This window comes from Hemitrygon akajei, chromosome 5 (assembly GCF_048418815.1).
Source record: "Hemitrygon akajei chromosome 5, sHemAka1.3, whole genome shotgun sequence".
Taxonomy (NCBI): Eukaryota; Metazoa; Chordata; class Chondrichthyes; order Myliobatiformes; family Dasyatidae; genus Hemitrygon; species Hemitrygon akajei.
The window spans coordinates 33,874,087-33,894,974 of NC_133128.1; the positions used below are offsets into that span (position 1 = coordinate 33,874,087).

The 20,888-nt window shown below is 39.9% G+C and overlaps 1 protein-coding gene across 5 annotated transcripts in view; it reads left to right on the forward strand.

Moving 5' to 3' along the window:
• Positions 1-20,888, forward strand: part of cep97 (centrosomal protein 97) — a 73,361-nt gene that overhangs the window by 26,648 nt on the left and 25,825 nt on the right. For all 5 annotated transcript variants that reach the window (XM_073045219.1, XM_073045222.1, XM_073045220.1 and 2 more), the window contains 5 exons: positions 716-858; positions 1,395-1,553; positions 12,398-12,499; positions 13,071-13,184; positions 13,417-13,583. In XM_073045219.1, the coding sequence (XP_072901320.1) occupies positions 716-858; positions 1,395-1,553; positions 12,398-12,499; positions 13,071-13,184; positions 13,417-13,583 (685 nt within the window). The remainder of the gene's footprint in view (positions 1-715; positions 859-1,394; positions 1,554-12,397; positions 12,500-13,070; positions 13,185-13,416; positions 13,584-20,888) is intronic.

The following is a 20,888-nucleotide window of genomic DNA, read 5'->3' on the forward strand; positions in this document are numbered from 1 at the left end:
ATACACAATAACTGCTTTAGATATTCTGCTATACATATTCTTTTCCTGCTCTGCCCCACCATGTTGATCTGCCCAGATCTTTCAATTAATGAGTTGTTTTCCAGGATTTCTTGTCTATATTTGTATAATTTATGTTTTTCTTGTCGATGCTGAGGATCTGATGCTATGTGCCTATACTTCTGCTGCAAATAAGTCTTTGTTTGCTCCTGTGAATACATGTACTTGTACACATGACAGTAAGCTCAACTTTGCCTCTTCAAGTGTTTGCTAGCCTGACCAGGTGATGTTTAGTTTTGGTTGACCTAATAGGGAACTAACAGAATGCCCTTGAATAAGGCATTTTATGCCATTATATTTACATGGTTCAGTTTATTATCAGAGAATGTATACAGTATGCAAACTGAAATTCTTAGTCTTTGCAGACATCCTCTCCCCCTCTAGCAGCAGCAAAGCATCAACTTCCCCCATCTGTTTCAGCAAAAATGCATCAGCACCAAGCAATAGCAAATGTATTAATAGTATTATATTTTTAAACCTGTGATTATTTTCACAAACATTGTATGTATTTGAATTTCAATAAAATTCTGTTTGGTTAGCAAACATGGTTATGATATAACCATACAATTTCATTTAAAAAGAAACAGCTGTAGATGATTAAAATGCACTATATTTTAGGAAACAGGTGCTGATGTTAATCTTTACAATTATTTTTAAGGTTGTGTGGTTGACTTATCAGAGATGGGATTGCAGCATTTTGATACAGCTTCCCTATGTCCAGCAAATATTTTCACCCTAATTTTGGACAAGAACCAACTGACTAAATTGGAAAATGTGGAAAAATGCAGCGATTTAGTGCAAGTAGGTGGTAAAATGGTAGTTCTTCTCTTTAGAAGTTTCTAGAAAAGGCATTATCATTGTTTTGGGTCATTTAACTATTTAATCAAGCTTTCAATTACTTGATTGTATGATTTGTTTTAAATTCTCAGTTTTATTCTTGTTTGGGATATTTTGCTGTATTACGTGCAAGTTATTTTAGTGTGTGTACAGCATGCCAAAATCAGAGGTCCTTTGTACTGTAAGAAGCAATTCATCTGCTAGGTACTAATTTATAAGAGTCTTTGTAAGAGTAAATGGATATTAACAGCTAACAACTTTGCATTTAGAGTATTAGCAGATTAAAAGATATATTATCCCTTAACTGTGTCTGTCACATGAAGAAGCTGGTGGACTAACTATCAATTAGATCTGTTGCTATTCACAGAAAGTAGTATTTGAAACACGTTTAATTTTGATTAGATGAAAAAGTAAAATATCAATGAAAGTCTGCTATATTGTGGTTAATTCAAATCCTTGTTTACAAATAATGAACTAATTGCTTTTGGTTCTTCTTGCAGTTATCTGCAGCTAACAATCGTCTAGTCCGGATGATTGGTATAGCAAAGCTTGTCAATTTGCGAGTTTTAAATTTGCCTAATAACAGCATTGGAAATATTGAAGGTCTCAAGGACTTGATCCATCTAGAATGGCTTAACTTAGCAGGGAACAATATCAAGGTACTGCACATTTGTTTATTTGTTTATTTCAATCCCAGTTGAACCTATAATTAAAGTGGTTGTATTTTGATTTTTTCCTCTAATTTCATGACTCAAGTTTAATTGTCTTTCAACTGTACACATTCAGCTAAACGAAACAGTGTTCCTCTACAACCAAGGTGCACAACACAGTACATACAGTCACACACAGCACATACAGTCACAAAAATTATATAAGCACTAGCCCCTGAATGGCATGACCTGAAGATTGTTGCTGCATGGAACTTGAGTGTTCATCTTAAATTTTTAAATATTTTAAAGCAATAGGAAGTTAATTTACATGATTAGCAATGTTAAACATTCCTTTAACCAGTCTTCTTGATCTATTATTACCGCTACTTGAAACTTCAAAGAATTTCAACAGCAATAACTGTTAACTCTTTTCTAGAACCATTGCATCGCATTCCTTGCTAAAGCTGCTTCTCATAACTTTTACAAATGTACTTTTTAATTTATCTTGTCTCCTGATAGTACAATTGCTAACTCATTATTTCTATTTTAGAAAGGAACACTTGTTTGAAGCTAAAATTATCGAATGTTTGTTTATACATAATGACTGCCAGTATCGTATTTTGTCGTTGCTTTTCCTCTGGTAGTTCTATTGCCTGCAGCTCGTGCTGCTGAAACATTACCCAATGATGTTGAAACTGGAGCCCACAGACCACTGATTTCCTGCTAAAAGGGAAGTCCTAATTGTCTACTGTGCATGAAACTCAGAGTGCTAAATATGTTTCTGTAATGCTGAGGAAGTGATTTGTGGGTGAGGATCATGGCAGGCAGAGTTGGTAGATAAATGGGAATGAGAGTAGATGGGAAAGAAGTGGCTGAGGACAACTAGCAAATTGTGATGGTTGGCTATGTGGAGACGAGCTCTGACAATGAAATAAAGCATCTAACTGCTGGGATCTACCAGTCCTTTTTACCTAACACTGAAGAGGGCCTTTAACAGTTGAGTCTAATTCAGTATTCTTGTGTGTCTTGCATGTGTAATAGAGTTTAGTTTGCAAGTAGACCGCCGCGGTAGCTCATTGACATGACAGTGCATTTGCTGGAAGCTGTGCATAAATGCAGGTGGCAAATTCAGGTAAGTTACTTTGTGACCCCTGTTCAACACTTGCCATCATTTCGTTATTACTGAGGAGAACTTCAAAGGCTTTTTTATGAGGGGAGGTGATGAATGGTTAAGGTTGAGGGGAAGATCAAACAGACTGTTATGACCATGTGGTTTCAGATGTTAGAAATAAATATGAAATGTTATCCATCTGCCCGTCATTCTTCATCCCTCCACTGTGTACCAATTTCCTATGACTCTGTCTCACCACACCTTCACCTCATACAGTCCATGTTTCCTTTTCTGTCCTGCCAAAGAGATTCAGTCCAAAATTTTGTCAGATCCTTTCCACTCAAGGATGATGTTCATCTTTAAAGGACATGCAGAACAAAGAGAGACATCGGTATAGATGTGTATAAGTCTATAAAAGTGACAATGTTTTAGACCATTAGAAATGGTCTAAAATTAGGCCATACACCCATCGAGTTTGCTCTGCTGACCTGTCTGAGATACGGGGCCCAAAACTGTTGACAATACTTCAAGTGTGGCCTGATTAGTGTCCTTTAAAGGTCTGCATTATCTCCTTGCTTTTATTCTATTCCCCTTGAAATAAATGCCAACATTGCATTTGCCTTCTTTATCACAGACTCAACCTGTAAATTAACCTACTGGGAGTCTTAAAGGTGACTCCCAAGTCTCTCTGCACCTCTGATGTTTGAACCTTCTCCCCATTTATATAATAGTCTGCACTATTGTTCCTCTTACTAAAATGCATTATCATACATTTCCCGGCACTGTATTCCATCTGCAACATTTTTATCCATTCTTCCAATTTGTATAAGTCCTACTGCAATCGCATTGCTCCCTCAGCACTACCTATCCCTCCACCATCTTTGTATCATCTGCATTTGCCACAAAGCCATCAATTCTATTATCCAAATCATTGACAAATGATGTAAAAAGTAGCAGTCCCAATACTAACCCCTGAGGAACACTACTAGTCACTGGCAGCCAACCAGAAAAGGATCTTTTTATTCCCACTGACAGCCTCCTGCCTGTCAGCCATTCCTCTATCTATGTCTGTATCTTTCCTGAAACACCAGAGGATTTTATCTTGTTAAGCAGCCTCATGTGTGGCACCTTATCAAATGCCTTCTGAAAATCCATGTAAATGACATCCACTGCCTCTCATTTGTCCATCCTGCTTGATACTTCCTCGAAGAATCCAGCATATTTGTCAGGCAATATTTCTCTATATAGAAACCATGCTGACTTTGACTTATTTTATCATTAGTCTCCAAGTACCCTGAAACCTCATCCTTAATAGACTCCAATACTTTCCCAACCACTGAGATTAGGCTAACAGGCCTATAATTTCGCTTCTTTTGTCTTCCTCCCTTAAAGAGTGGAGTGATATTTGCAATCTTCCAGTCCTCTGGGACCATGCCAGAATGAAGTGATTCTTGGAAAATCATGACAAATGCATCTGTTATCTCTTCAGCAACCCCTCTCAGGACTCTGGGATGTAGTCCATATGCTCCAGATGACTTATTTACGTTAAGATCTTTGAGCTTGCCTGGTACTATATCCCTTGTAATAGCAATGGCACTCACTTCTAGACCCTGATACTCATGGACCACTGGCGCATTGCTAGTGTCTTCCACAGTGAAGATGGAAGCAGAGTACCCATTAAGTACATCTGCCATTTCTTTGTCCCCCATTACTACCTCACCAATGTTACTTTCCAGTGGTCCAATATCAACTCTCACTTCCCTGTTACTCTATATACAATGGAAAAATACTTTCAGTATCCTACTTTATATTATTGGCTAGTTTGTCCTCATATTTCATCTTTCCCCTTCTAATAGCTTTTTTAGTTGCCTTTTGTTGGATTTTAAAAAAAAGCTTCCCAATCATCTAACTTTCCACTTACTTTTGCTACCTTATATGCCCTTTCCTTGGCTTTTATGAAGTTCCTAACTTCTCTTGTCAGCCACAGTTGCCTACCTCTGGCATTTGAGAACTACTACTTTTGTGGGACATACCTATACTGCACCTTGTGAACTATTCTCATTAACCAGCCATGTATGCCCTGCTGTCATCCCTGCCAGTATCCTCCTGCAATCCATCTGAGCAAGCTCTTCTCTCAGGCCTCTGTAATTCCCTTTATTCCATTGTGATGCTGATACATGTGACTTGGGCTTCTCCCTCTCAAATTGCAGTATGAATTCAATCATATTAAGATCACTGTCTCCAAGGTGTTCCTTTACATTAAGCTCCCTAATAAGGTTTGGGCTATTACACAGTCTAAGATAGCCTTTCCTGAGTTGGCTCAAGCACAAGCTGTTCTAAAAAGCCATTTCATTTGCAATCTGACACCAACCTGATTTTCCCAATACCCTTCCATGTTGAAGTCCCCCATTACATTTATGTCATTACCCTTATTACATGCCTTTTCCAGCTCTCTGTAATCTCAACCCCACATCTTGGCTACTACTTGGAGGCATGTATATGATTCCCATAATGGTTTTTTTTAACCTTGCAGTTTCTTAACCACCCACAAAGATTCAACATTCTCTGATCCTATGTCATCTCTTTCTAAAGATTTAATTCCATCTCTTACCACAGAGCCACACCACCGCCTATGCCTTCCTGCCTGTTCTTTTGTTACAAGTATACAGTATACATGTTACTATGGCCTTCTTTCAGACACGACTCTGTGATGCTCACAACGTTATACCGACCAATCTCTAATTGTGCCATGAGTTCATCCACCTTATTCAGAATGCCACGCACATTTAAATACAGCACCTACAATCCTGCATTTCTCGCCCTTCTAAATTTTAACTCTGTGGTATGATTTAACTCTTTGCTCTGACTGCATTTGTACCCAATCATTGGCTTGTCCTTCCTTGCATTCATGTTACATCCATCATCTACTTGTAACTTGCTGGCTCATCTTCAGCTCTATCATACTGGTTCCTATCCCCCTGCCATGTTTCTAACAACAGTTTATAAAGCACAAATGCCTCATAAATAAAGACATAGAATACATAAGCAGCTAAGTTATGATGATCCTTTATAAAAAATGTTGGTCTGTGAATGACACTGTGCTTCCAGATGCCTGCCATTTTTTCACTTTGACCTTGTCATTTGAGGCCTCCTGTTCTGTTATAATGAAGTCCAGTTCAAGCTTGAGGAACAACACTTCACTTTTCATCGAGGCATGTTGCAGCCTTCTGGACACTATTAAATTTTCTATATTTGGAAAGCATCAAGTTGGATAAGTCGCTGGGACTGGATGAGATGTACCCCAGGCTACTGTGGGAGACGAGGGAGGAGATTGCTAAGCCTCTGGGAATGATCTTTGCATCATTGGGGATGGGAGAGGTTCTGGAGGACTGGAGGGTTGCAGATGTTCCCTTGTTCAAGAAAGGGAGTTAAGATAGCCCAGGAAATTATAGACCAGTGAATCTTACTTCAGTGGTTGGTAAGTTGGTAGAAAAGATCCTCAGAGGCAGGATTTATGAACATTTGGAGAGGCATAATATGATTAGGGATAGTCAGCATGGCTTTGTCAAAGGCAGATTGTGCCTTATGAGCCTGATTGAATTTTTTAAGGATGTGACTAAACACGTTGATGAAGGTAGAGCAGTAGATGCAGTGTATATGGATTTCAGCAAAGCATTTGATAAGATACCCCATGCAAGGCTTATTGAGAAAGTAAGGAGGCATGGGATCCAAAGGGGCCTTGCTTTGTGGATCCAGAATTGGCTTGCCCACAGAAGGCAAAGAGTGGTTGTAGATGGGTCATATTCTGCATGGAAGTTGGTGACCAGTGGTGTGCCACAGGGGTGTGTTCTGGGACCCCTTCTCTTCGTGATTTTTATAAATGACCTGGATGAGGAAGTGGAGGGATGGGTTAGTAAATTTGCTGTTGACACAAAGGTTGGAGGTGTTGTAGATAGTGTGGAGGGCTGTGAGAGGTTACAGTGGGACATTAATAGGATGCAAAACTGGGCTGAGAAGTGGCAGATGGAGTTCAATCCAGATAAGTGTGAGGTGGGTCATTTTGGTAGGTCAAATATGGCGGAATATAGTATTAATGGTAAGACTCTTGACAGTGCGGAGGATCAGAGGGATCTTGGGGTCTGAGTCCATAGAACACTCAAAGCTGCTGCAGAGGTTGACTCTGTGGTTAAGAAGGCTTACGGTGTATTGGCCTTCATTGAGTTTAAGAGCCAAGCGGTAATGTTGCAACTAAACAGGACCCTGGTCAGACCCCACTTGGAGTAGTACTGTGCTCAGTTCTGGTCACTTCACTACAGGAGGGATGTGGAAACCATAGAAAGGGTGCAGAGGAGATTTACAAGGACGTTGCCTGGATTGGGGAGCATGCCTTATGAGAATAGGTTGAGTGAACTTGGCCTTTTCTCCTTTGAGTGGCGGAGGATGAGAGGTGACCTGATAGAGGTGTATAAGATAATGAGAGGCATTGATCGTGTGGATAGTCAGAGGCTTTTTCCCAGGGCTGAAATGGCTAACAAGAGAGGGCACAGTTTTAAGGTGCTTGGAAGTAGGTACAGAGGAGATGTCAGTGGTAAGTTTTTTTACGCAGAGAGTGGTGAGTGCGTGGAATGGGCTGCCGGCAATGGTGGTGGAGGCGGATACAATAGGGTCTTTTAAAAGACTTTTGGGTAGGTACATAATAGAAAAATAGAGGGCTATGGATAACCCTAGGTAATTTCTAAAGTAAGTACATGTTCAGCACAGCATTGTGGGCCGAAGGGCCTGTATTGTGCTGTAGGTTTTCTATGTTTCTATCTGTGATAGCACATGCCATTGTCACCTGTTACCATTTTGTCTGTTTTTCTTATTTTGTTCATATATTTATGGAACTTTGCCATTAGCACACATTTCACAGTTAGAGAAAAATAATGTGCTGGTGTGTGCCCCATTAACCCGTTTGGACTTGGCCTAGAAGGGATATTCTTTCTGTTATAATCATCCTTACCGATGTTATATCTTACTGAAATTGGGGTTTGACATATATTTACTTTTACTTTATTGTCTCCAAACAATTGATACTAGAGCGTATAATCATCACAGCGATATTTGATTCCGCGCTTTGCACTCCCTGAAGTACAAATTGAAATAAATATAATAAAAATTTAAATTATAAATCATAATTAGAAAATAGAAAGGGGAAAGTAAGGTAGTGCAAGTCAGGTCCAGGTATTTGGAAGGTACAGCCCAGATCCGGGTCAGGATCCGTTCAGCAGTCTTATCACAGTTGGAAAGAAGCTGTTCCCAAATCTGGCCATACGAATCTTCAAGCTCCTGAACCTTCTCCCGGAGGGAAGAGGGACAAAAATGTTGTTGGCTGGGTGGGTCATGTCCTTGATTATCCTGGCAGCACTGCTCCGACAGCATGCGGTGTAAAGTGAGTCCAAGGATGGAAGATTGGCTTGTGTGATGTGCTGGGCTATGTTCACGATCTTCTGCAGCCTCTTCCGGTCTTGGACAGGACAATTTCCATACCAGGTTGTGATGCACCCCAGAAGAATGCTTTCCACGGTGCATCTATGAAAATTAGTGAGGGTTTAGGGGACAGGCCAAATTTCTTCAGCTTTCTCAGGAAGTGAAGGCACAGGTGGGCCTTCTTGGCAGTGGACTCTGCTTGGTTAGACCAAGGCAGGTCATTTGTGATATTCACCCCGAGGAACTTAAAGCTTTTGACCTGTTCCACCTGCGCACAACCGATGTAGATGGGGTCGTGCGGTTTGACCTTTATCCAAATTCTGCCATTATCTTTGCTGACGAAAATCATAGAATTATACAGGGCAAATTAAGATCCTTTCAGCTTATTTTGTTTGTGAAACAAGATGATACAAGTCTGAGACAAGATGGTGAAGATAAGTGGTGATTCTTTGCATGCAGCTCCGATGGGAATTATCAAATGTTTCTGTTTAGGACTACTACAACTGAAATACACAGTCACAGCTATGGGTACAGTCGGCCCTCCTTATACGTGGGGGATTGGTTCCGAGACCCCCCGCGGATACCAAAAAACGCGGATACTCAAGTCCCTTATTTAACCTGGCTCAGTGCAGTGGTCTTTAAGACCTGGTGGTGCAGCTCTGAATCCACAGTGTTTCTGTTCATGAAAATAATCACGATCACGATTGAAAATAAGGTGGAAGTAATAAAGCGATCGGAAAGAGGTGAAACGCCATCGGTCATTGGAAAAGCATTAGGCTACAGTCGGTCAATGATCGGAACAGTTTTAATGGAGCATGTGAAAGGCCCTTCCCCGATTAAAGCCACAATTATTACTAAGCGACGCAGTGATTTAATTATTGAAATACGTATGTTTCTTAAGTGTTTTATATGCATAGAATGGTAAAATATGTACTATATACTAAGAAAAACGTTTGACTAACTGACGCTAAATAATACCGGATGTACCTGTTCTGACTTCAAATTTGACTTAAAGACGGACTCAGGAAAGGAACTCATTCGTAACCCGGGGACTGCCTGTACTTTTAAGTCATTTCTAGATTACTTATAATACCTAATACAATGTAAATGCAATGTAAATAGTTGTTATACTGTATTGTTTAGGGAATAATGACAAGCAAAAATAGTCTGTACATACTCAAACAACAACTGCTGGAGAGAGAACTTCTGGGTTTTCCCAATCCACGGTTGGTTGAATCTGTGCATGCGGAATCCACGGATAAGGAGAGCCGACTATATTTCAATAAGGAACATGGTTTTAAAACCATTTTTAAAAAAAAAACTTGTCGTTACTCAAATCTAGCAATATTGGCAGATCCTGGACTGCAGTCTTGGGTTGTGAGTGCAGTTCCCATTTAAGAAAACAAAACATTTAAGATGAGTGGATTTGTACGTAAGACTGAAACTCCAGGGCCTTAGGACCCCCCTTCCCCCCGCATCTTGACTATTCTGCTGGTGAATGCACGTTCTTTGGAAAACAAAATTGAAGATCTCAGAGCAAGATTGTGGTACCCGAGGGACATCAGACATCAGGGCAGTCGGCAGTTCTATATCAGTCCTACTCACCCGACCTGTACACCTAGCGGTCAAATGTCATCTATTTATCTAGCGGTCAAATGTTATCTATTTATCTGCTAACGGAATTTTCTGCCATAATCCTGGTAGTGATGTACCATCTATCTCAAGCCAACATCAGGCAGGCACTGCAGGAGCTGAGCACTATGATCAGAGGAACAGCGAACCCAGATGCCTTCCCTATCATTGAGGGGGATTTCATACAGGGCAGCTTGAAGAATTCTTTGAACAACTACCATGACCATATTGCCTGTGAAACCAGAGGAGCCAACATACTTGACCACTTTTATACTACCATCAAGACATCGAGTATACCATCTTATGACAACTATTTGGAAAGTCCAATCATCTGGCTGTACTCCTACTCCTGGTGTATAGGCAGAGAATAAAGGTGGTGTACCTGGTAGAGGATTGAAAACCTGCACCAACTAACTGGTGAGGGTGTTCAAGGACATCTTCAGTCTCTTGCTGCTGCAGTTGGAGTTTCCCACCTGCTTCAAAATTAATACCAGTACCCAAGAGAGCAGGGTGAGCTGCCTCAATGACCGTCGCCAATTGCAATCACATCTACTGTGATGAAGGGTTTTGAGAGGCTGGTCATGGCTAGAATCAACTCTTGCTTAAGAAAGGATCTGGACCAGTTGCAATTTGCCTATCACCACAATGGGTCTGCAGCGGATGCATTATCACTGACTCCTCACTCAGCCTTGGATCACCTGGACAATAGTAATACCTTTGTCAGGTTGCTGTTTATTGATTACAACTCAACATTCAACACAATTATACCCTTAGTTCTAATCAACAAATTATAAAACCTGAACCTCTGTACCTCTCTCTCCAACTACATCCTTGACTTCCTCACTGGGAGACCATAGCCAGTGTGGATTGGAAATAACATCTTGCTGATAATCAACACTGGCACCCCTGAAGGATGTGTGTTTAGCCCACTGCTGTAAGCTTTCTATGTCCACAACTGTGTGGTGAGGTATATCTCAAACAGTTGATAAATGTGCTGATTACACAACTATTGTTGGCAGATTTTCAGATCGTGATGAGGCATACAGGAGCAAGATAGATCAAGTGGTTGATTGGTGTCACAATAACAACTTTGCAGTCAATGTCAGTAAGACCAAGGATTTCAGGAAGGGGAAGTTGAGGGAACACACACCAGTCCTCATTGAGGGATCAGCAGTGGAAAGGACGAGTAGTTTCAAGTCCCTGGCTGTCAACATCTCTGAAGATCTATACTGGGTCCAACGTATTGCTGCAATTACATAGAAGTCATGACAGTGGCTATATTTCATTAGGAGTCTGAGGAAACTTGGCACGTCACCAAAGACTATCACAAATTTCTGCAGGTGTACATCGGTGGGTATTTTAACTGTTTGCATCAAAGTCTGGTAAGGAGGGACCACTACACAGGGTCAGAAAAAGCTGCAGAAAATTGTAAACTTGCCAGTTCCATGATGGGCACTCGCCTTCCTAGCATCAAGGACACCTTCAAAAGGTGATGACTCAAGAAGACGGCATCCATCGTTAAGGACTCCCATCACCTAGGACACCCTCTTCTCATTGCTACCTTCAAGGAGGAGGTGCAGGAGCCTAAAGATACAGCTCAACATTTCAGGAATAGCTTCTTCAACTCTGTCATCAGATTTCTGAATGGGCAATGAAAGCATGTTCACTACCTCACCTTTTTTGTTGCACTCTTTCTGCTTACTTGAGTTAATTTAAAAATATATATTCTTACTGTAATTTGTTTTATTATGTATTGTGATGTACTGCTGGCACAAAACAACAATTTTCACGACATATGATAGTGATACTGAGCCTGATTCTGATTTGTGCTGACCATGAGAACGTATATAATATCATACCTTAGCATCCAGTGAAAATAGATCCAGTCTGTCCAATCTCTCCATTCTAGGCAATATCCTAGTGGATCTCTACTGCACTTTCTCCACTGCTACTACATTCTTCCTATAGAGTGATGACCAGAACTGCACAATACTCTAAATGTAGTCTAACCCTTTTTTTCAAACAGCTGTAACATGATTTCCTAAGTCTTATATTCAATGCAGACATGCATACCAAAAACCGCCTTTACTACATGGTCACCACTTTTCACGAGCTTTTGACTTGCATCACAAGAGCCAACACTCCTGGTGTTCCTGCTATTTACTCTGGTGTCTTAACAGAATTTGACCTCACAAAGTATATTACTTCATATGTCTGGATTAAGGTCCGTCTTCCTCCACCCTGCCCTACTTCCCAGCTGATCTATGTCCTGCTATATCCTTTAAAGACTTCTCTTGCAACCTCTCTCACCAATTTTCATATTTGTCTGTAAATTGACCATATATTACAAACAGCAAATGCCCCAGCACTGACCTCTGTGACACAGCACTTGTGGCATACTTCAAGTCAGAAAATGCCCATTCACAACTATTGTCTCCTTTCACTGAACCACTTTTAAATCCTATTTGCCAATGTACCATGGATTTCACATGCTTTAACCTAAAAGACCATCCTAACATCGGACCATGTCAAAAGCCTTACTGAAGTTCATGTAAATCATGTCTATAGCACTGCTTTCATCTATTTTCTTAATGAAGATTCAAAATCCTTCTCCATAATCTAGGATTTGTTCTTCTTGCAGACTGTGGATGCTGTGAATAGTTGTTTATGTCTTCGGCATTTGGACTTATCAGACAACAATATTTCCCTGATTGGTGACCTATCAAAACTACTGTTTCTAAAGGTAAATTGTGTATGCAATTCTCCAATAGGTGTTTAAAAATATGTTCAGATCAGTATATGTTGTTCTCCACTTTTCCTCGGATTATGCAATACAATGTAGTGTGATTCTGGATGCCCTTTGTGGCCTGCTTATTTCCATTGCTATTGAAGGTAGTGGTTTTCATTTTTAAAACAACCTGTCAGTCAAAAGTGCCAATTCTAGTAAATGAGCCAAGTATGATTTTTATATTTGATTTGGACGTAGTCATAATTAAACAGAGCACCTAGAGAGCAGGTGGGGAATTCACAAATTCAAGCCCAACTTATCCACCTCTGGTTTTTGTTGGGGTGGATTGAGCATCCTGCCGTCAGGTTGGGAGGCACACCTGAAAGTGGGTTTATCAATAAAGCATACTACTAAGGAGATGCCCAGCTCAAATTTTGAGCATTTATATATTTATTACTTCAAAATAAAATGTAATTTATTTTCGATAGCTAGAGCAAAGGCAATTGATGCCTTCTAGTTTGCAAGAAGTTATGGTGTAGAGCTATGTCAAGAAAATTTTCACTCTTAAATATATTTTGCTCAACAGGTTTTACTTTTGCATGGAAATACTATCACTACACTCCGTTCTGCTTCCAATCACCTTCCTTCAGAGTTAAACATTCTATCCCTTGCAGAGAATGAAATAAGAGATCTGAATGAGGTACACCATACTTGATATCATTAAAGTAACAATGCAAGAAGAGCTATTCTTCAAGTATTACAGAAAATCTATTTGTAACTGTAATGTTTACAGCAAATATCTGTTTACTTTTCAGAAGTAACTTACAATAACATTAGGAACAATAAAATACATTTCTTGGTCTTTCAAATATCACTTCACATTGTAATTGTCATCCCCCTTGCCTTAAATCACATGTGATGTTGTATGATAGGTTTCCTACCTGGGGTTCCTTCATGAACTGGAGCAGCTGTCAATCATGAATAATCCTTGTGTCATGGCAACACCTTCCCTTCCTGGATTTGACTACAGACCTTATATTGTCAGTTGGTGTTTAACCCTACGGATTCTAGATGGTTATGTAATCTCACAGAAAGAAAGGTAAATAGCTTTCAAGTAGTTTGAATTTTTTTCAAACGTGTACAGGAAATTTTGCTTTAGTTATGGCAATTTTTGAATACTGGAATGTTTTCTATATTAACTTTGTGCAAAAGAATACTAGTACTAAGGAATTAAATATTTTAATGCCAACACTGCATCAGTTATTCTTGAATTTCGTAATGAATAGTTGCATGCAGCATAAATTGGTAAATTAGTAAATTGCTGACTTAGAACAAAATTTCTTAACTACAGTGAACCCCCAGATACATACTCAGTTACCACTTTAATAGGTACTTTCTGTACCGAATAAAGTGGCCACAGAGTTTATGTTTGTGGTCTTCTGCTGCTGTAGCCCATCCACTTCAAGGTTTGATGAGTCATGCATTCAGAGATATTCTTCTGCACACCACTGTTGTATTTGAGCTACTGTTCCCTTCCTGTCAGCTTGAACCAGTTTGCCCAGTCTCCTCTGACCTCTCATGTTAACAAAGCATTTTTGTCCACAAAACTGTAGGTCACTGGATTATTTTTGTTTTTTTAACAGCATTTGCTGTAAACTTTAGAGACTGTTGTGAGTGAAAATCACAGCAGTTTTTGAGATACTCAAACCACCCCATCTGGCACCAACAATCATTTCATGTTCAAAGTCACTTTGATTACATTTTTTCTCCATTTTGCTGGTTGGTCTGAAACACAACTGAACTTCTTGACAATGTCTGCATGCTTTTATGCATTGAGTTCCTGCCACTTGATTGACTGATTAGATATTTGCATTAATGAGCAGGTGTACAGGTGTACCTAATAAAGTGGCCACTGAATGTCTTTTTAAAAGCATTTTGTGTTAAAGATTTTGACTCATTTCAAATTAATTCAGAACCATCAAATTCATTATTTATGAGTATTGTTAGAGTGTAAAGTAGAGCTAAAGTCTGGAATGGATTTATATCAAAGGCTATAGTTGTTCTTATCCCTGTTGACCTTGCAAAGTCCTCATAAATATCAACTACTCTGTTACTAAGTTGCGTAACAGCCTGACGTGGTTGTTGTTGTGACAGACAAGGTGCTGGTCTCTTCCATTGTAATCCTTGGGAACATTATGTCTCTGCTAAAGTTTGCAGCACCGTAGTTTTTAGGTGGAAAGGAGCAGCCCTTGGAGCCCTAGTCATATGAAGTCTCATAATTGAAGTTCAGCTAATCACTGAACATTTTCCCCCCAACTGAAGAATCAGTGCTCCTCCGATTCAGAAGAAGCACTGAAAGTAGCAGGGCACAAAATATATTCTAGCTGGGAACTTCAATGTCTGCCTCCAAGAATGGGGGCCCATTGTAACTCTTTAACCAACTTTACTGAAATCCATTTAACAGGATAAATGAAAATGAAGAAGACTTCTATGTAATTGGCATTGCTGAATTATTAATAAATTTATAATTTCATAGTTACGTTTATCTTCTGGTATGAATGCAAGTATATTTATCTTGTATATGAATGGGACCAAAGGATGAAGAGAAATCTTCAAAAGGAAGTTTATCGCATTAAAATGGGCTTTGAGTGCTCCTTGGTACATTTGCCTAGTTATGTTTTGTAACCCCAGAAACTAATGGAAACAGAAACATGGGAGCTGGGAGATGTGTGCCTACTTCGTTTTATTTTGACACAGTGTAATGACATATGCCATTCATATACTTATATATAACCTGTAATGAATTATGTAAAAAAAATGCTTAATCAAATAATATATTTACAATGTTCCTCAAATATTAAATACTCTACACTCCTCCCTGTGTAGCTATTAACACCCACTCAATATAGAATCCACAGCATAGTAAATTTTAAGTTGTCCCATTCAGGCCTACAGATTTAACATTGTGAAGGATTCTTTACTCTTCAGGGGTAATATCTTTCTGACAAGTGGGGGTCATTCTGCTTGGCAGGTGAAACTTGTGGCTGTGAAACAACCTCTGGTTCTGGGTCTTCCTCCATGATGGTTGTAGGAATTGACTCCTGGACTGCAGGAAGTGGTTCTGACAGCTCTGGACACCTTTCTTCTCCAACAATTGACTCTGCTCTCCTCAACTGATCGATGCGTCTGATGTCATCTAGAGAAGACGCAATCTTCATTGTGTGGGAGAGTGGTGCAGTTCTGTCCTTAATCTTTCCAAGTACCTATTTTTGATTACCTCAGTAGTCCCTTGCCAGAACCGCTTGTCCAGGAGTGAAACATGGAACCTCCTTGTTTGAGAAGCCTTCAATTTGTCTCAGTTGCTTGTCCTGCATACTCCTTCTGAGACTAGGTTTCAGCAAATCCAAGTGTAAGCACAAGTGACAACCCAGGAACAACATAGCTGGTGAGTTGTTGGTTTTGGAGTGTGCTGAATTGCGATATGCAAGGAAATTGGCAAGCTTCTGATTCCATGTTAGTGTAGTCTGTTCTGCTGTTATTGCTTGCAATATGTTCTTTAGACTCTGGACACATCTTTCCCACCAAGCCATTTGTAGCAGAGTGGTACAGTTGGCTATAATATGTCTTATTCCATTCATTTTCAGGAATGACTGAAACCATTTTGCAATGAACTGTAGTCCATTGTCACTGACTAAGTGTTCTGGGATACAAATCCTGAAGAAGAGGCTTCTCAACACATCAACAGTGGTGGCTATCAGAAACAGTTCTGGCCACTTTGTAGCTGTATCCACTACAACTAAGACATTTGTGCCCATGAGTGGTCCGGCAAAATCCACATGAATCCTCTGCTTGGGGAATGCAGGCTATTCCCAGGAATGGAGAAGTGCTGCTTTTTGACATCTTCTTGACATGTTGGCATCCCGAACAATGCATGGAAAGCTTCTTGATCTGCTACTCTATCCCAGCCACCAGGCAAAGCTATGAGCCAACACTTTCATTTTGACCATTCCTAGATGACCACCAACACTTTAATGCTCAGCTTGGGGATAGCACAACAATTTTCAATCCCTACATAACAAAATCTCCATCAAGGGCAAGTTCATCCTGGCACTGGTAAAAATAGGGGTCTGGAATTTCTGCTGCACATTCCAGCCATTTTGTGTTGACTGTGTGGGGTCTTTTTTTTGGTTTCCCTTTGGGTCATCTCTGCTGTAAGAGGGAGACTTTTGATTTTTATTAGGGAGAATGCATCAAGAGGAGAGCCCACTTTTGTAAATTGTTCAGGTATTTCCCTTGCCAAAGGTTAATGGGACAACCCATTAGAATTTCCATGATCAGTTGTCCTCTTGAATTCAATCTTGTAAATATGTACTCCAAGAAAACAGATCCCATCTCTGCAATTGTGCTACTGCTGTTAGTGGACCACCAGTCTGTTAATTGAAAATAGACATGAGTGGTTGATGATTAGTAACAAGTACTTGTTGAAACACTTTGCACCCCAAACCAGACTCAAGGCCCCTCTGTCAATCTGTCTATATTTTTTTCTCTGCAGTGTCAAGAGAACATTATGCAAAATCTATAGGTAAGTTTCACCAAGCGACATGGATCAAAATGTGTGATTACAGTGTCTAATGTCACAATTTCCTTTGTTTTTTGGAAAACCACCTCACACTGCTTTGTCCATTGCCATTTCTTCCCGATCTATAGTAATAGTTCAAGAGGTGCAGCACAGTAGTCAACTTTGACAGGAGCCTGTTATTGTAATTGAGAAATCCCAAAAAGGACTGCAACTTTGACAATTCCTTTGGCCTTGGGGCATTCACTACTGCTTGAATTTTTTCGGCACACTTGTGTAATCCTTGTGCATTAATCGTAGGACCACAGTAAGTGATGCTTGGTTTAAAGAATTAACACTTGTAGCATTGTGCTCTGATCCCATAATCTTCTAATCATTTTTATACTGTCTTGAGATTTTGGAAATGTTCTTTGTCATCCTCACTGGTAGTAATGATGCCATCCAGGAAAACACTGAGTGCCTGAGCAGCCTTGCAGCACCTGGTCCATGGCTTTCTGCTGGAGTACAGGTGCAGATGCTATTCCAGAAATAAGCCTGTTATAGCGATAAAGCCCTTTGTAAGTGTTTATAGTTTATACACTTTGGACTTTTCTTTCATGTCCTTCAGTAGGTAGGCCTCAGCTAAATCCACTTTGCTGAAATGTTTGCATCCAGAAAGGTTTGCAAAGATGTGCTCTATCCTGGGCAGAGAGTATTACCGGTACTTTGCTTTTAGTACTAGGTTGATGGTGACCTTAAAATCACCACAGATCTTGACAGACCCATTCTTCTTGGCTACTGGGAGCACTGGGTTTGACTCAACTATGGAAAGAATTCCTTTAGCTTCCCCATGTGAACATGCTTTATCACAGGTGTTATAAGGAACTGAATGGGATTTGTAAAACTTTGGTGTGGCAGTTTCATTTCATATTATTTTACCTTAATATGTTTGAGTGTTCTACTGCCATCCTTTAACACAGCTGTGGCGTCATCCAGCACCTTTTTTAATTTGCTTTCAGTTGACTCTGTTGCAGGGTATGTGCCATGCAAATGGTGGATGGATCTCCAATCGTGGCCCAACAATGCTTGCTCTCCTGTTTTTACCACATACCATTGTGGCTTGTTGGTTGTTGTATTTCTCTGTTATGGTTGTTATTCTGATAGGAGTTATCTTTTTTCCAGGTTAAGTCTCAGTTAGGTATTTGCAGGCTTCAGTTCAGTATCTTTGAAATGCCATTCAAACGTGTGGAATGACTGAATTAGCTGAGTGAGTGTTGAATTCCATTTTAATTCATTTGCCATTTGCTTCTCATGTAAGCCATTTTGCTTGGTTTTTGTAAGTTTTCACATTGTAATGTAGTGGTCCTCCACCACCGGGCCGCAAAGCATGTGCTACCAGGCCGCGAGGAAACGATATGATTTGGCGATATGAAATGATATGAGTCAGCTGCACCTTTCCTCATTCCCTGTCGTGCCCACTGTTGAACTTGTACGCATGCGAGGTCATTACGTACGCGAAGTCATTACCTACGCGAGGTCATAAGTCGCCTAAACGTAGTGATACCCTCACGCCAGGGATCACTGGTTGGCTTCAGGTAACCGGCCGCCTCACGCAGCCGGCGAGAAGTGCCGTTGATACTGGCCTGGAGAGCGGACAGATGGGCGCTGCCTCTGAACCTGTTTAGCACACCGAATGTTTGTGGGGAACCAGGTGCTAAAGTATTTGCAGATGACCTAATTCGGGCTCAGGGTTTCATAAGTAGCAGTGCAGCTATCTTGCTGCGATCTACTGAAATTCGTCCCTCGAGCCAAACTTCTGTTGGCCAATAGATCCTACCTACCTACAAGGAGGGCAGGCACATGCCCTGTCACACTCCTCACTCAGTCGGTTGCTCTCTCTGGACTGTGACTGCCGTGGCCCCGGTACGGGGACATCCAGCCCTTACCTTTCCCCTCTCACTGGTGTGTTGCAATAATTTTATCTGTTCATATGAGGAAAATATGCGTTGTATGTTTCCAAACGTTACTTAAAATGTTATGGTGCTGTTAACTTATAAGTGAGTTATAATTGACTTATCACTATATTCATGCAAGGAAAATGTGTGCTGTGTGTTTAATATTAAATTTGTTAGGTAAACCCTTTTAGAAACAAAATTGAGTGTATTAGCAACTTATAAGTGACTTGTAGTTGACTTATCACCTATATTCCGATCATGATTAGCACCCCCCCCCCCCAGTTGACCGGTCCAGAAGAATATTGTCAATATTAAACCGGTCCGCAGTGCAAAAAAGGTTGGTGACCCCTGTTATTAAGCTCAGGCTTCCGAGTCCTGTATTGTTCTCATTGTTTTTTTTTCATCAATAGCATGCTCTTGTTGAAACTACAAGTTGACTTTTTCTTTTTCTCTCTCCTGTGAAGTCCATTTATTTTTGTCTGGCTGACTTATTCTTTGTATGTGTCATACTTTGTTGCATTTTCTGCAAGTTTTGTTTTTAAAACTGCATTGGTCTGGTGTATGTGAGCCCCTGCCACAATGGTAATACAGTTGTTCAGCTAGGCAAGTTTCTGTTTAGATGTTGCAATTTTGCTCACGCTTACTTTAATTCCTGACTGCAACTTGTTTGCGTCTATCACTGCTGTTTCCATTGATACAGCAATTTTAACTGCTCTTTTAAATATGGGTTGTGCGTCAGTTAAGAGCCATTTTTGAATGCTTTCTTGTGAGATTCCACAAGCTAATTCTGTCAATGCATCATTAAGTCCATCACGGAACTGACAATGCTTAGGCAATTTCTTTGATTCAGCCACATGAGCTGAAATGGACTCTTCTTTTTGACTCTGCTTATGAAACCTAAAGTGTTCTGCAATCAACAATGGTTTTTGTTCTAAATGTTCCTGCATTTGTTCATGATGTCAGCAAGCTCATTTCGGCTGGAGCAATTAAACTTCTAAGCAAACTATATGCTCTGGTACCAATTACACTCAGCAAAACTAGCATTCATCAGCCGTTCCACTTGCTTTAAAATACTGCTCAATTTGTTCAGATACATATCCCAGTTATTTGTTGTGCAATCAAACGCGTCTTTCTTTCCGATGTAGCTAGCCTTTTCAGCTTTTTATTTATGATAATTATCAGTTGCTACTCTTTGTTTATGAGCCCATGAATTTTGTCCATTTTCTGCTTTTTAAAAAAAAAAATCCTACAGTCTCTGACCCTTGGTGAAGAAAACAGTGTTATGGTTTTGTTTTTAAATTCAAATGTCTCTCCTCTTGCAATGGAAAAGATATACTGCACTTCAATAGTTAGGTATCTGTCTTAGCTTCATTTTAAAACTTACAAAACATAACACTGCTGGCAAGTAACTCCAGAAAATAATTGGAAGAAAAACAAACACGGGAGCCGGGAGATGAGAGTCTACTTCATTTTACTTTAGTGAGGCACACACATATGACATGGTGGTGTAATGATGTATGCCATTCATGGTTTTTTACATATAAACCTGTAATGAATTATGTAAACAAACAATGTTCAATCACACAATATATTTACAATATTATTCAAATATTACAGAAATATTAAATACACTACAGATGTCTTCTAAACATTCTTCCATGTACATGAATCAGAATCTGGTTTATTATCACCAGTATTATGTTGTGAAATTTGTTAAATTTGTGGCAGCAGTACAAGGCAATACACGGTAAATATAGGGAAAAAAACTGAATTACAGTAAGTATATACAAGTAAATTGTATATGTTTTGCATTATTTAAATAGTTAAATTAAAATTAGTAGTGCAAAACAGAAATTAAAGCAGCAGTGAGATGGTGTTCATGGATCCAAAGTCT